Below are 16,046 nucleotides of genomic sequence, written 5' to 3'. Positions count from 1 at the left end.
AAAAATTAAATAAAAGTCCACAGTGCTTAAATAATGGTCTTCTACTTTCTACAATTATTCAGGTTTATTTGAAGTATTTATATACTTCATAATACATGTACATGTGTATGTAACAAAAAAAGCCAAACAAAAACCTCCCGAGATCTGATCATTCATTCCGGTTCATACTGATAACTGATACTGACAAAGCACATCTGATCAATTCTACATATCAAGATAAACAATTCAGCTTTTGTTACATGAAAAGTACCTCATGTCCTCTTTAGGAGCAAAATACACATTATACATGTATTTATTGGTTAATGTGCCTTATATCATACATGTGTACGTACATGTCTATCTGAATCCAATAAAACAAAGTAAATGTCAATAAATAAAATCCAACAAGTTCATGAGATTAACACATGGTGAAAGTACATGTAATGCCACATGATATAGCACAATACAGATAGCTGGTATATATATAAGTCACAGACACACTGTCACGACAGCCGGCGTGATTGTTCAGTCAAACACAACAGAATTTATTTTATATTTACAATTTTTATATAAAATAAAACCAAACAAATATACATATTATAAACAATAAGATATTTAAGTTTTCTGATGTCCATAGTCTTCGTCACAGGCATGTAGAAGAGTAGTGGGTAGATATGGCATGGCGTGAGACAGTGGCGGACAGGTATTACCACGGCGATGGACTGCCAGAAACTGGATAGGGACCTTATTAAATTAAACAAATAAACATATTTTGAGTTACATGATTAATATACCTTACATAAACATAGGCTAAGTCGCACGGACTTAAAATATAACATTATGGCAACAACAGTACGCCATACAATAGCACGAAACCACAGCGAATACGATCACTGCATAACGTTAAGAGTATCACACTACTTAACACAGAAAAACCACGTCAAAACGATATACAAATACTCCGTACTACACGGACAATATACAAGTACACCGAACTACACGGCAAAAATACAAGTATATCATGCATTTATATCGCAATATAAAGCACACACACTCGACACGTGACCACACAGGAACACGCGCGAGCAAGCACCTATGTTTAACAGTTCTACCTCGTAAAACCAGTATATCAAAAGTAACAAAAAATACTTAATATAAACTCCACAGTAATGTAAAAAGACTGAGCCGTAGTTCAATTACAAAAGTATAAAATAGTTTAACTTACCCCTAATAGGAGAAAGGGTTACTCAAAACCTTAGCTGCTCATACCTGTCATGGGGAAAACGTGGCCACTGTCTGCCAGGTCTGCAATGCGGCAGTTTAAATAAAGTAATCAAACAATAGAAAAGAACTGACCAATACGTACTATAGCTGACACCGTGTCCAGAGAGGTACACTACGGGTAAAAAAACTGGTTACACAGGAACGTTAAAGAGGGTCCCTACAGGATACTAATATGTAAAGAAGACAAATACAATACCAGTAGATACTGATTTGTGACAACACCTCCCAAAACTAAAAAAAGTTCGAAGAACTTTTAAAAGAAAAATTTTCAAAAATACATATGCAAAAAATCTACAAAAAAAATATATTTACAAACGACTTAGACAGTCGGCTCCAACATTATCTGAGCCCTTAATAGATATAATTCGAAATCTATAAGGTTGTAATAATAATGCCCATCGCATCAATCGAGCATTGGATACTTTAGCTTGTGTCAAGTATACTAACGGTTGATGATCTGTTTCTAAAAGAAACTCCCTTCCGTATAGATATCGCAGGAACTTTTGCACTGACTATACTATCGCCAAGCACTCTTTCTCTATCGTGGAGTAGTTGACTTGCCCTTTAGTAAGTTTCTTGCTGGCATACGCGACCGGCTTCTTTACACCATCCTCGTACTGAAGTAACACTGCGCCAACTCCCAAATCAGAAGCGTATGTCTGTAAAATAAACGTTTCATTCAAATTTGGCAATTTCAAAACAGGCGTTACCATAAGCGCCGATTTGAGGGCTGTAAAGGCGTTCTCCTGTGCTTCACCCCACACCACCTTGTTTGATAGGCCCTTCTTGGTAAGATCTGTCAGTGGTGCTGCCACAGCAGAAAAGTTTGGTATGAACTTGCGATAGAATCCTACCAGACCGAGAAAGGAACGTACTTGCTTCTTTGTAGAAGGTCTTGCGAAATTCGAAATCGCTGACACTTTGTCCGGAAGTGGTCGAAGTTCCTCGTTTCCTGCAATATGCCCAAGACACTCAAGACTTTTATATCCTATGAAACATTTGCTAGGTTTAACAGTAAGGTTCGCAGCACGAAGTCTCTGTAAAAAGTCTTTCGTAACACAAACATGCTCTCGGAACGTACGAGTAAAAACAATGACATCGTCAATAAAGTTATCAACACATTGCATCCCTTCAAGAAGTTTTCTCATAAGGCGACTAAAACTAGCAGACGCATTGACTAACCCGAACGGTATCACTGAAAATTGGTACAAACCCATCGGAGTCTGGAACGCTGTGATCTCCTTCGAAGATTGCCCCAATGGTAACTGCCAGTAGCCCTTAGAAAGATCGAATTTAGATACATATCTACAACCTGACATTTGAACAAAAATGTCATCAGCGTTAGGGATTGTTTCAGCATCAAAAACAGTGATTTTATTGATTGCACGAAAGTCAATACAGAATCTATTAGTCCCGTCCTTCTTCTTCACAATAACTATGGGTGAACAATATGGACTTGACGACGGTTCAATTACGCCTGCTTCTATCATCTTCCACACTTCTTCACACACGGTATCCCGGGAAACGAAAGGAAGAGGATATGGCTTCGTACGAACTGGTTCATTTGTCGTCAACTTGATGTCGTGGACTCCCAAAGTCGTCACACCAGGAACATCTGATAAAACATCTTCAAAATCGTCAAGTAATGTTCGTATTTCAGTCTTTTCTTCTTCAGAGAGTTCATCACTTACTGTAACTTCCCTAGCACCTTCTGTTCTTTCTTGTCCCGGAGAATCACACAGCTCATTTTCACCATCGTCTTCGTCGTCAGCAAGATCTACGACTGCAACTCCTGCAATTCCTAAAACACCTGCATCATTCTCATTGTCTCTGTCAATGTATAATTTCAACATGTTTGCATGAAATGTTTTAGTTTTACCGTCCATGTTAATTCTGTAATCTACATTACCAACTTTTTCAAGTATTTCATACGGACCTCTCCATTGCAATAAAAGTTTATTGCTTGATGTCGGCAACAAGACTAGTACCTTTTCACCCACTTCCATATCTCTCTTCTTCGCACGTTTGTTGTAGTTGACGCGGTACCGCTGTGTTGCCTTTTCCAGGTTCTCCTTGGCCATCGTGCATGTTGACTCGAGCCGCTCTTTGAGATCTACAATGTATTGATAAGTAGTACGAACTTCAGGATCATTTACCTCTTTAGTCCAGAGTTCACGCAAAATTCTCATCGGTCCTCTCACAGTTCGTCCATACACCAGTTCAAAAGGCGAGAAACCTAAACTTTCTTGAGTAGCGTCACGGTAGGCGAATAAAGCTGCTGATAGATACTTGTCCCAATCCTTCGGTCGCTCTGCACATAAACGACGTAGAATCTGTTTCAGCCTCCCATTGAAGCGTTCAACAAGACCATTGCACATCGGGTGGTAAGGTGTAGTCGTAAGCTGCCTAAAGGAAAGAAGGCGACTCGTCTCTGCCATCAGCTCTGACGTAAATTGCGTACCCTGGTCCGTAAGCATTTCTTTCGGAACTCCAATTCTACAAAATATATCAATCAAAGCTTCAGCAACTTTCTCTGTCTCTATACCTTTAAGTGCTACAGCTTCCGGATAACGAGTAGCAAAGTCCACCAGCGTCAAAATGTAGCGATTGCCCCGGTCCGTAGCTGGGTGTATCGGTCCTATCAAGTCCACTGCTACACGTTGAAAAGGGACGTCGATAATCGGCATTTCACCTAGAGGAACCTTTGTTGTTCTTCCTTTGGGAGTCGTTCTCTGACAAATGTCACACGATCTGCAATAACGACGCACATCTGCCTGCACCCCAGGCCAATAGAATTCAGACATAACTTTATAAGCTGTCCTACTTGAACCTAAATGTCCAGTCATTAATGAATCGTGTGCAAGAGACATTACTTTGTTTCTCAAAGGTTTTGGTACAATAAGTTGAGAAATTTTCTTATTATTTTCAACTGTAGGTGATTGAAAAGATCGATAAAGAATACCGTTTTTCCGGAAGAATCGGACTTTGCTGCTTTCGTCTGCAGGTTGTTCAGCTAGCTGCCTTATCTTGTGCAATGATTCATCTTCACCTTGAGCTCTGATGACGTCATCTGGACTAAACGCAAGTTCTGGACCAATTATGTCAGGTACATGAAGAGGTTTGTTCTTCTTACCTTCCCGCTTCGCCTGCTGACGCGTCATCACCGCATTCACCTGAATCGGCTTCCAGTTTCGATCTGGATCAGATGGGTCTCTGGCTTTTGGGATGTTTCCTATTATAAGCTCAAATAGAGGATTTTTCAAACACCAAGCATCAACTTCACCCACAAAATATGGCGTATCAATACCCACACGAGCTATAGGTGCCTCAATCTGCGATCCATCTGCAAAGATGCAAAGCTGCTTGTTCCCTGTCAGTTGCTCCTCTGGAACTAACGCTTGACGAACAACAACCCCATTACACCCAGTGTCTCTCAACACTTTCACAAAATGTTCATTAAGTATACCATCACTTGTAGGCAAGCTACCTACTGATGCACTAGCGTTACAAGAAGTGTTCAGTATACTTAAATTGTTTGCTGCGGATACGGATGAGGTAGTAGTTACTGTAGTAAATGCAGCGCACTTGCCTGGATTACTGTAATCCGAAGATCCTTTCCCGTCGACTGCCATCCCAACAGAATTCCGTCCCTTTGAACACTGATATGAGAAGTGGCCTGGTTTTTTTACACTTGTAGCACGTAATATATTGGTTTGGGTGGTTGATCTTTGGGGTTCCCTGCAGTTTCCTTCTGATCTCGCTGAACCTGAGGTCTGGATTGGCTAGAATTCTGAGAATCAACTGATGTGTCCTTTCTGCTAGAATTGACTAATGTTTGAATGTTAGCACATCTTGCCTCCTTATATTGATCAGCCAAAGCACACATATCTTGAATATTATTGGGAATGCGTTCTTTAAGAAACAAAATTAAGTCTTTGTTGCATACTGATAGAAATTGATCACGAAGTACTAAGTCATATAGTCCTTGAAAAGTCTTGTTCACTTTCCCAATTTCTATCCATCTGTCGAGATAGCTCGCTAATCTAACAGAAAACTGGGTAAACGTCTTACCTCTCTCTGGGCGACATCTGCAAAAATGCTGTCTAAACCCATCCTCGGTTTTCTCGAAACGTTTCAACAGAGCTGCCTTCAGGGTTGCATAATCTAGGGCCCTCTCTTGTGGCAGAAGAGAGTATACGTCCAACGCTCTTCCCCGTAGCAACGCACTAAGGTTTACCGCCCACGTTTCGCCGCTCCACTTCTGTGCTGTAGCATAACGCTCAAAACGACGTAAATATGAATCAATATCATCTTTTGTTTCTTCAAAGAAAGGCATATTAGGCACTTTAGCAGAAGCATTACTAGAAATATCAGCTTTAGTTTCTTGTAACTGTTGTTCAAGCTTAAAGCTGAACACCGCTCGTAAAAAGGCACCGTCACACAGATACCTGGTATATAAACCCTTCGATTTCGTTACGTCCGATTGCACACCTGAACCTCGTGGCCGACATGTAGTATTCCTTTCGTGGTCTTTAGATTTTATGCATTTTTTTCTTATCTTATGTTCATTTTCTGTTCGTAAATAATGCATTGACCAATTTATTTGATGTTAGTATTCTCCTGGCTTCAAAAAGTGCGTAAAATTTGATAATTTCATCGCGACTGGGTAACACGGCGAGGCAAAATGTACGTCCACACAGGTGAGACCTCTACAGCGAAGTACTTTGAACTGTTTAGAGGTCTGTCCCTTATATAAGGGTTGAAGGGACAGCAGTGATTAAAGAGAAATATGGCGGACAGTGCCTATTTACGAGCGGTGTTCAGCTTTAAGTAACGTCTCTTTGTACTTACTTTCAGCTTCAGCAATACCTTTAGCTTCCGCTAACTTCATCCTCTCCAAATCCAGTTCTTCTCTCTTCAGCTGATACTCTCTCTCCTCTTTCTCCTTAGATCTCTCTGCTGCTCTCAACTCCCGATAATGAGTTTGCTGATCCAAGATGAATTTCTGAAGGTCTGTCCCCTTCAACTCCATCCTTCTCCCGTGTTCTGTTAGCTCCTGTAGTGTTGGCGACTCCATCTTAACTACGCTAACTAACACAACAATCAACAAAATAATTCTTACAAAAGAAAAACCGTTTATAAAAACAATGCTTCTAGTATCAATATACCTGACCTCTCAACACTCGAGAGTTATTACATATACACAACCTGAGCAACCTTTCTCCGTTCGGGGCCCTTCCATATATCAACGCCACAAAAAAAAAAATCTGCCATTCCACTGAAAAATATAACAGAAGTATAAATTCTTAAGAACAATATTCAAAATAAACTTCAAAAAAAAAATGTGTTGACTGAACAGCTATCCCACTTCTGACACCATTTGTCACGACAGCCGTCGTGACTGTTCAGTCAAACACAACAGAATTCGTTTTATATTTACAATTTTTATATAAAATAAAACCAAACAAATATACATATTATAAACAATAAGATATTTAAGTTTTCTGATGTCCATAGTCTTCGTCACAGGCATGTAGAAGAGTAGTGGGTAGATATGGCATGGCGTGAGACAGTGGCGGACAGGTATTACCACGGCGATGGACTGCCAGAAACTGGATAGGGACCTTATTAAATTAAACAAATAAACATATTTTGAGTTACATGATTAATATACCTTACATAAACATAGGCTAAGTCGCACGGACTTAAAATATAACATTATGGCAACAACAGTACGCCATACAATAGCACGAAACCACAGCGAATACGATCACTGCATAACGTTAAGAGTATCACACTACTTAACACAGAAAAACCACGTCAAAACGATATACAAATACTCCGTACTACACGGACAATATACAAGTACACCGAACTACACGGCAAAAATACAAGTATATCATGCATTTATATCGCAATATAAAGCACACACACTCGACACGTGACCACACAGGAACACGCGCGAGCAAGCACCTATGTTTAACAGTTCTACCTCGTAAAACCAGTATATCAAAAGTAACAAAAAATACTTAATATAAACTCCACAGTAATGTAAAAAGACTGAGCCGTAGTTCAATTACAAAAGTATAAAATAGTTTAACTTACCCCTAATAGGAGAAAGGGTTACTCAAAACCTTAACTGCTCATACCTGTCATGGGGAAAACGTGGCCACTGTCTGCCAGGTCTGCAATGCGGCAGTTTAAATAAAGTAATCAAACAATAGAAAAGAACTGACCAATACGTACTATAGCTGACACCGTGTCCAGAGAGGTACACTACGGGTAAAAAAACTGGTTACACAGGAACGTTAAAGAGGGTCCCTACAGGATACTAATATGTAAAGAAGACAAATACAATACCAGTAGATACTGATTTGTGACACACAGAGAGCGGCAAGGAGATGTTAGTTACAATAAGCGGCTGCCAGCAAAAAGCTATGCATTGTGGGAGTTTTTGTTGGCACTAGACAGATTTAGCAATGGTTTCCGTGTTTCCACTATCTTTCTCCTCCTCTTCCCTCTTCTCCTGTATATTAGGCATCCCAGCATGCACTGGGCCTTGGTTACTGTCCTGTCTCTGCCACAGGTTCCTAGCCCGCATTTCCTCTATATTTTCATATCCCATTTGACCTTGACTTCTCTGTTTGCGAGACTGAAGGTCGTGTAGGTACAGTGCGCTGACACTCATGTCATGTGACAGCAGTTCGAGCGAGCCCTCGTCCACACTCGGCTTGGAGCTTCCTATGGAGTGGTATCCCTCCAACCCGCTGCCGATCATGATGGTCGAGCCCTGCATGGTTCCCACTGGTCCACCGATGGACCGTTCCAGGGGTCCCTCAGCAGTGGATATGGCCCCCCGTAGCCTGTGATGGATCCCACTCACACTGGGGGCCATGGACACTTGAGTAGACTGACATGCCGCTCTGAATGGCGATGCTTGACGCAAGGCTGGTGTACTGAAATAGTAAAACGAATTTTTATAAAAAACAAGACTTGGACCTGTGCCTGCACAGGTTGACATTGCATATGATACCAGATATTTACGAAATAGATACATCGACACACCATATTTTTGACATTTACATCACTCTTTTATATCTACATGTATCAACTCTATACAATAAACTTAAGGCTCGTCAGGAAACTTTTCATCCCTTTATATCTACCACTTCTACACAATAAAATACACAAGGTATATTCTATTGTATGAAGGTGATAAATAGAGATATAAATAGAGATATACAAGGGTTAAAACTTCGTGACGAGCCCCTGTGGTCTTTGAAGAAGGATTCAACACTTTTTCAATAACGTTTTTTATTCGCTTCGAATATACACACCATGTTAACATTCGGAATTCTCGGGATTTTCATATTAAATGCACTGAGTTCGAGTTATCTCTTGTATTTCCTTTGATGAACAGAATAAATGACAAATTTTTAATAAAAATTTACACGTATTTGTTATATCGCTTCTGAGTTTATCCAAGCAAGTGTGATATTGGGGAAACATGAACTAAAGAGCCTCCCATGATTTAGCATGAATGTAATGTGCATGCGCAATATTGTAAAATCCAAAAAATCCTGATGATTTCTGGATTTTCAAAAGGAATTTTCGTTCATTATCAATTAGCAAAGCTTCATTGAGAAAAAATAAAAACAAATTGATAATCTTCAAGTACCAATGATGTTTAAAATATATAAAACAAAAGACAGTACTCTTCCGATTTCTCAGTACTAAAGCCCAAACATTTAAGTCTATTATTTTAATATAGTAGTATAGATACAGCTACATGTATAATTATATCTAACAAGGCTCCTTGCATAGAATGGATTTAAAAGTTATTCCCCACAAAAATTCTATTGTGCTTTCATTGATAAAAAAGTCCCTTTTTAAGATACTTGACACAGACTGTGAAGAAAATGAACGGAAACAGCAAATAAGTAGAATTTTACAAAGTCCAAGGGGCATAACTCTAGTAAAAAACTGCTCGATCATATCCATAATCGAACATGACCTAAATATTATTATAATAAATCTGTATAATAGCGCCGGCGCGAAGCGAGCTCTACCGGCAAGGCGTGTGTGAATAGAAAATTCGGACTAGTTGCACATTCATGCAACGGATTTTTTTGGCGTCAGTAAATCGGACCAGTAATGCCTTGTTTTAATCGTCCCAGTAATTCCCTGTAAATATTGTTTCCCATTTCACACTCTCACGAGAACAAGATAAAAGACTATGTACATCATTCATTGAAAATAAAATAAGTCCATTACATAAGACTAACAGAGTTGTCGTTCCTTCGAGTGACGTCACAATGGATTTCTTGCTCATTGATCACACAGAATTTTTCGGCGTCAGTAAATTTCGACCCACAATGCAATTTATCAATGTCGGACGATCTCACTAGACTTAATTCCTTCTCGCGAGAATCAAAGTAAAACTTTTGAGAAACAGATAAATTGTGTAATTTCAAGAATATCATGCTTTTTAAGTAGACAAAACAGTATATTTCACTTACTTTTTTTTAGGTTTTTTTTTCAAAGAGACAGACGACACTTGACCGACGTGAACTTTGACGTCACAATAAGGGGAAATTACTCTAAGTAGTTTTTGTAAATCTGCTGAAATATAAATACCAAAATCTTCTCAAAATCTTGCAAAGCTGGGGACATCTTTTTTAAATAGGAAACAGTTGTAACTTGCTCTCATTTGGATGAATGCTCACATTTATTTTATTCACTATATATTTACAGTAATTAATTTCCAGGAACGTTTTTAAAAGGGGGCGCGGCAGCATCATTCAAAAAATATTTACAAGCAAAATGAAAAAGAAATTCTCAAAATCAGGGAAATTCTAATCCGGGTGAGTGCATAGTATGCATTTAGCTCAATGGTATCTTTATTTTCACATTTATTACATCTTCCCGGGGGGTGGGGGGGTCCAAAACCGTTTTTCTTATATGATCCGCAAATTTTTTTTATACGTAATTTATATGTTTTTTTTAAACGGGGGAGGGGGGGCCTCTATGATAAGTCAATTTTTTATAAATAAGTTTAAGAAAAATGTCTGCTGCAAGAAGAGAGGAAATATACTGCAATAAACATTGTGTTAAAATCTTCATTATTCAACAACATTGTATCTGAGATAAATTCTATTGAAATAAATAAACAATCTTACAAATTATGAATAATTAAAATTTACTAGAAAAAATAGGCATGTTTATATTCTATTTTGCATTCAAATTCGTTTACGTTACGTTGATACTTTTATTTTTATTGATTTATCATAATTCATTATTTGATCACATGCTGCGCTCGCCCCAACGGTCGCACCGTAAAGCATATTAAATTTCATTTCAATACATGCAACCTCTGCGAAGAAAATTGGTGGACCGACCGACAGACAGACAGACATCAGCAAAGCAATATGCCCTTCCTTCTTTGAAGGGGGGCAAAATAAGAAGAATAGCAAAAAGCAGTATATACATGTAAAGCATCTGATTTTCAAGAGTACAGTGTAAAAGGAAGTATGAATGTCTTGCTTCTAATTTTTACCTGGTCTGTTGCACTTTCCTGCAACCATTGAATTATATGATAACACATAAATGCTTTCAAATGAACAAACATGCATATAAAAATATATATATAACTATGATATGAATAAGAAACCAGCAAAAAAATCCGCCAAAAACGTAAGGAAATCTTTTTTTTTTTTTAACTAAATAAACTATTTAAAAGAAATAATTGTGTCAATGTACATTAACAGCCAGTCACGATTCAACAAAACAGCCAATAAACATTTTACTAATTTGGAGTCATTACCATGAACAATAATGTTGAGTGTTTCAGTCTTATAAAACTTACCCCCAGGGCTCCTGCTCCGCTGGGCTGTAGTCCAGAAAGATACCCTGTAAGGGACCCCTGAGATGACATCACCATATTCTGGGTCACAGGGTTAAAGATGCTTAGAGAAGTAGTGTTTCTATTGGCTGTTAAACAAAATTAAAAATTTAATTACCTTCTAATTGTTTCAATAAATGTACCATTCTAATAATTAAAAAAATATATATTCAATCTTATAAACATATTACTATATACAGGGAAATGTTCACCCTTGTTATATTTTTCTCCCCTTTCACCAGGGGCAAATTTAAAATTGGGCTAATTACAATGTCTCAATTCATCTCTCTTTCAACACAACTATGTCTGAGCGAATTCAAAACAAGACAAAACTGTTTGCAAGTGAAGAAGGGCAAAATTAAAAAGAGGTGAAAATTACCCTGTATACAGTAATAAAAAAAATAAATGCACATATTAAACACCATGTGTATTTAATACCTTTTTCTTTGATGTCATTGATAAACATACTGCATTCCTTGGGAGGTTTCCACTCTGGGTTTGTAAGCTGTTATTTGTAAAATTTAATGTTATCAGAGCATAATTAAATTTACACACAATCATGCAGTGAACAATTCATTTCTCTATACCTGGTGTATACCATGTAATGTATGTAGTTATCCATACTAACAGAATATGTAAACTGTAAAGGCAGAAATTTCAATGAATTTCATCCTGGTAAAATGATTTCATGGGGATTCATTTTTAAAAATTTCCTTTTTTTGAAAATAACCATACTAAACATATACTGGACAAACTTGCTAATGTACCATTTAAAATGAAATAATATTTACATCCTAAAAAATTTAAAGATAAATTTAATGTTTAAATAGTTGACCTTAATCATAAGTAAGACATTTGAATGCCCAAATGGATAAATGGATACAATGTTAACCGAAGCTTAACTGTTCTTTAGAAATGCTCAAATCGTGCTCACACTCTTTTGGAAAAATAAATCTTTTCTTTTTGTGTTCTTATTATTGATGCATGTATTACTAAAAACTCACAAAAAACCTGACAGGGTATGCCGCATTTGACCACAGAAAAGCGTGGCAGGGCAGTTGGTATGGTCTCTGCAGGATGCTCCTTTAGAGAGGTTAGAAAATCTTTTTAATCATTTAACAGTTACCTGTGATAATGGCCAAAACATGATGCAGCTTGCTTATCGAATAAAAGCAATGTCTTTTTTAGGTAACCACAGTGTGTAATAGGCACCACACGTCAATTGCAAGGTTGTACCGGAAATTTGTACAAATCGGAAGTGTGAGAAACTGAGCAAGAGTTTCAAAGCGCCGCGTGACTAATAGGCGACAAGACAGACACATCACATTTATCCGATCAAATGGAGGTGACAGGAGGTCATACCCAATATTGATATGTGAATCACGTAATGGGGGTACCAATGTTTCATAAACAGTACTCAAAGCAACTGGTCAATAAGTTTGCAACAAATGATGTTTCATTTTCTGTATTATTAATAAACTGTTAAAATAATATACTAATCAATCTTTGTTGCTTCAGATCTGAAACAATCAAAGAAATAGTAAGTGGTGCGTTAGCAATTTTGCCTAGTGTGCAATGGCAGTAAAATTTAACAATTGAAAGGACTATATAATTATATGGTTTAGCCAAAAATGTCAACTCTTCTAAAAATTAACAAAACAAATTAATATACCTGAAACACTTTAAAAAATGGCAAATTATAGGGGCCAAATTTGACTAATATCATAATACAGTTCTTTTAAATTAAGTCTGTAAATATGTATATATCCTATACTATCTCATACCATCCATATTTAGGAATATGAGTTAATAAAAACGAAAATTTAATAAATAAAAAAAATCATTTTATATACAATCGATCCACTAATGTAATAATCGAAATGTCTTATTAATACATACATTATATGACCGAAAATATTTAGAACGAGGTAACTTATTTACCTGTGCATCGGTGACATTAAATCATACGTGGAGAGTAATCAAATACGTAAACAAACAGGTAAGCGATATAAGGTTTTTTTTTTATTATGTATACATGTATAATAATGATGAAAAAGGAGATAAAGGACTTTTATCTATAGCTAAAACAAACATTTTAATCTAATTCATTTCCTTATAATATGATATGCACGGAGATAATCGGTATTCAGCTGATTCGGTCGGCGATAAATGTAAACACGATTCGGGAAAGCATTAGTTTATAAATAAATTAAAATACCACATTTGTTGTTATATGATATTGAAAAGATATAAATTCTTTTGCATTTATAGTTATAACATTTCTTAATTTGATCTGTTCAGTATATTATCGGACCGTATACGTCCTAGTGATCGGACATTGAAGAAATTAAATGAAACATGATAATTACACACAAACAACATTCGTCTTTTATTAAGATACTTGTCAAAATATTCCTAAACTGAATACTTCTATTTTTATATTGTTGAAGTCTTTAGAATTGACAAAAGAAATAGCGCGCATCCATTTCTTTTTTCCTCTATGTAAATATATACATTAAGAATAGTTTTGTAATGTTTTACTTTATGTTATGAACCAAATTGTTGTTGTAAATGGATTTCAAAAGTAATTTTTGTTTCGCAAAACCACTCTGAAATTTAAACTCGAATTGGCTACAAGATGAAGGATAGGATAGGAAAGTGTTTGATTTCATTATTTCTATCACGTATTCTGCATCCTGTATCCTATCCTATATCCTATCTTTGTCAGCTGTCAGGATAACAGCACTGTATTATGTTTAACTTGTTCAAGAATTTTCGCTGTATACATCTACTGTATCCTTGATTAGTCTTTTTTTTCAGATTAAACTGCTCAAACACTTACGTGGAAGTGCATGAGGGACATATGGATCTTGCCCTGTGTTAAAATGCACTACAAGGGAGCGTTACATACATGTAGGTACATACGACTTACAACTGTATTGGAAAAATATGGAGAATTCATTGCGGACTTTGGATGTGTGGGCGTTGCCGGACCAGTCAGGGGGCATGTAGTGGACATGGGCTTAGATGTTCCTCATTAGAATCTCAGGGCAGTACACTAAATGCTGAACAGATTCGGAAAAGTGAAAGAAGAATATTGAGACCAATATTTACTAATATCATTTGGTCACGTCATGTCTTATCAATGAAATATATGTCTGAAAAATTAAATAGAAATTCTGAATACTTATAGTCTGTATATGGAACAATATATAATTAAGTTTTACACCACACTAGTTCTTAATTTTGAATCAAAATCAAAGTTTTACTAAAACTAAAATGTATATGTATATAATTATGCCAATCTAAATTAAATTATAACAATCATACGTATTATAGAACAGCATTGGATTTAACTGGAAAACGTTTAACTGATTCAAAAATGCGTTACATTGTAAAAAACATTTTAATTACTATTTATTTTATTTTTGCAACTTTTGACACTCGGTCAAACATTTTCTATAGATAGAGAGAATCGTTATTTTTAAACTGTTAACCACTCCATTTTTTGTGCAGTTGACAATGTTTTTTATCATTTTGCTAATAACCTGGATCTAAATTCAATCTGCATTACCTCATCTGGTATAAAGACATTACATGCAGTCACAATCAAACCTACAAAATTAAACATACCAAAGCTTAAATACAATTCAATTACAGCAGTAACACATTATAGATATCAAAATACTTCATCTATATTAATGAAAACATTAAAAATGAGTTAAGAAAGATGTGGACTGTGCTAACCAGCAACTGTCATGGTGGTCAGCACGTGCTCCACAGCCAGCACATCCTCATTTCACAGTCAGCACAACCAGCACAGCCAGCACAGAACCAGCAAATAATGCTACATTCCTGTAAAATACAGTATGCATCAAATAGCTCAAAAATCCTGTAAGATAATACAAACTTTAAAAATACTGTTAAATGAAACACACTTAAAGAGGGTAACATTCCAGTAAGATAAAGTATGCATCAAAAAGCTAAAAAATCCTGTAAGATAAAGCAAACGTTAATAATACTGTCAAATGAAACACACTTAAAGAGTGTAAAATTCCTGTAATATATCAAAGAGAACAATTTTCCTGTTAGTACTACTCAGAAATAATTCACTTACTTGTTAATTATAGACAAAACAGCATAAAATTCTGATGTTTTGATATCAATGTTTTATTGATTTGAAAACCCTCTAGGTAATTTTAATCATAAAGAATGAATTCAATTATAGCAAATGAATGCAAACTTACTTGGCTAATATAACTATAAGCTGTGAAGTAAAGATATCCATGTATCTGCTGGCTAATCGATAGCCTCTATTCAGCCTTAAAAAAATCAAGAAACATGAAATTACATGTATGTTTTTTTTTGTTTTTTTTTTTTTTGAAGGAAGTTTTATTAAACAATGTACATTTAAATTCGAGATAATACCTCCGCAGAGGCTCTCAAGATATACTTCACCTGGGGTGCCTGGGGCCCCCTGGATCAGTAGTGCTATTCAGCAGTATAGATAAATCAAATAATTATGTATATAAATGTACAAAATATATATATTTTCTTTAGTATTTATGATTGTATTTTTTAAAACATATATAAATAGACGTAAATATTGTCTAACATATTGTCTATATGCATACAAAAGTCATGTATATATCATAATAGTAATGTAAAATAGAAACGGGGATAACATTCAGTCATTGATACATGTAGAATGTTCGTATCAATATTATACAAATATATAAATCAAAATATATTTTGAAATTTTATATATATGCATACACAAATATATATGGAAAAGGAAAAAAATAGTAATACAATCACAATTGGTCTGCTAGTGTTTTCAAAATTTTGTAACTGGATTTGACACTTTTTGCACTCACTGTGG

At 36.1% G+C, this 16,046-nt stretch overlaps 1 protein-coding gene and 1 long non-coding RNA gene across 4 annotated transcripts; both read right to left on the bottom strand.

Moving 5' to 3' along the window:
• Positions 1-615: 615 nt before the first annotated feature.
• LOC136272126 (uncharacterized) lies at positions 616-4,953 on the bottom strand. Of its 2 annotated transcripts, none has more exons than XM_066073140.1 (2): positions 1,205-4,953; positions 616-723 (listed from the first exon to the last, which is right to left on the bottom strand). In XM_066073140.1, exon 1 carries the CDS (start codon positions 4,893-4,895, stop codon positions 1,776-1,778), a length of 3,120 nt encoding a protein of 1,039 aa, XP_065929212.1. In that variant the 5' UTR covers positions 4,896-4,953; the 3' UTR covers positions 616-723; positions 1,205-1,775. The 2 variants fall into 2 exon arrangements, with proteins under 2 accessions (XP_065929212.1, XP_065929213.1); XM_066073141.1 differs by having other exon boundaries at positions 1,249-4,953.
• A 3,223-nt stretch (positions 4,954-8,176) lies between these two features.
• LOC136272125 (uncharacterized) lies at positions 8,177-11,744 on the bottom strand. 2 transcript variants are annotated; one of them, XR_010710051.1, is made up of 4 exons: positions 11,603-11,744; positions 11,129-11,253; positions 10,820-10,837; positions 8,177-8,219 (listed from the first exon to the last, which is right to left on the bottom strand). It is a non-coding gene; the product is annotated as an uncharacterized lncRNA (long non-coding RNA). The 2 variants fall into 2 exon arrangements; XR_010710050.1 differs by lacking the exon at positions 10,820-10,837 and having other exon boundaries at positions 11,603-11,743.
• Positions 11,745-16,046: the final 4,302 nt, after the last annotated feature.

This window comes from Magallana gigas, chromosome 10 (assembly GCF_963853765.1).
Source record: "Magallana gigas chromosome 10, xbMagGiga1.1, whole genome shotgun sequence".
Classification (NCBI taxonomy): domain Eukaryota; kingdom Metazoa; phylum Mollusca; class Bivalvia; order Ostreida; family Ostreidae; genus Magallana; species Magallana gigas.
Note: the sequence above shows the minus strand (reverse complement) of the source record. Positions and strands in the feature narration are given on the sequence as shown.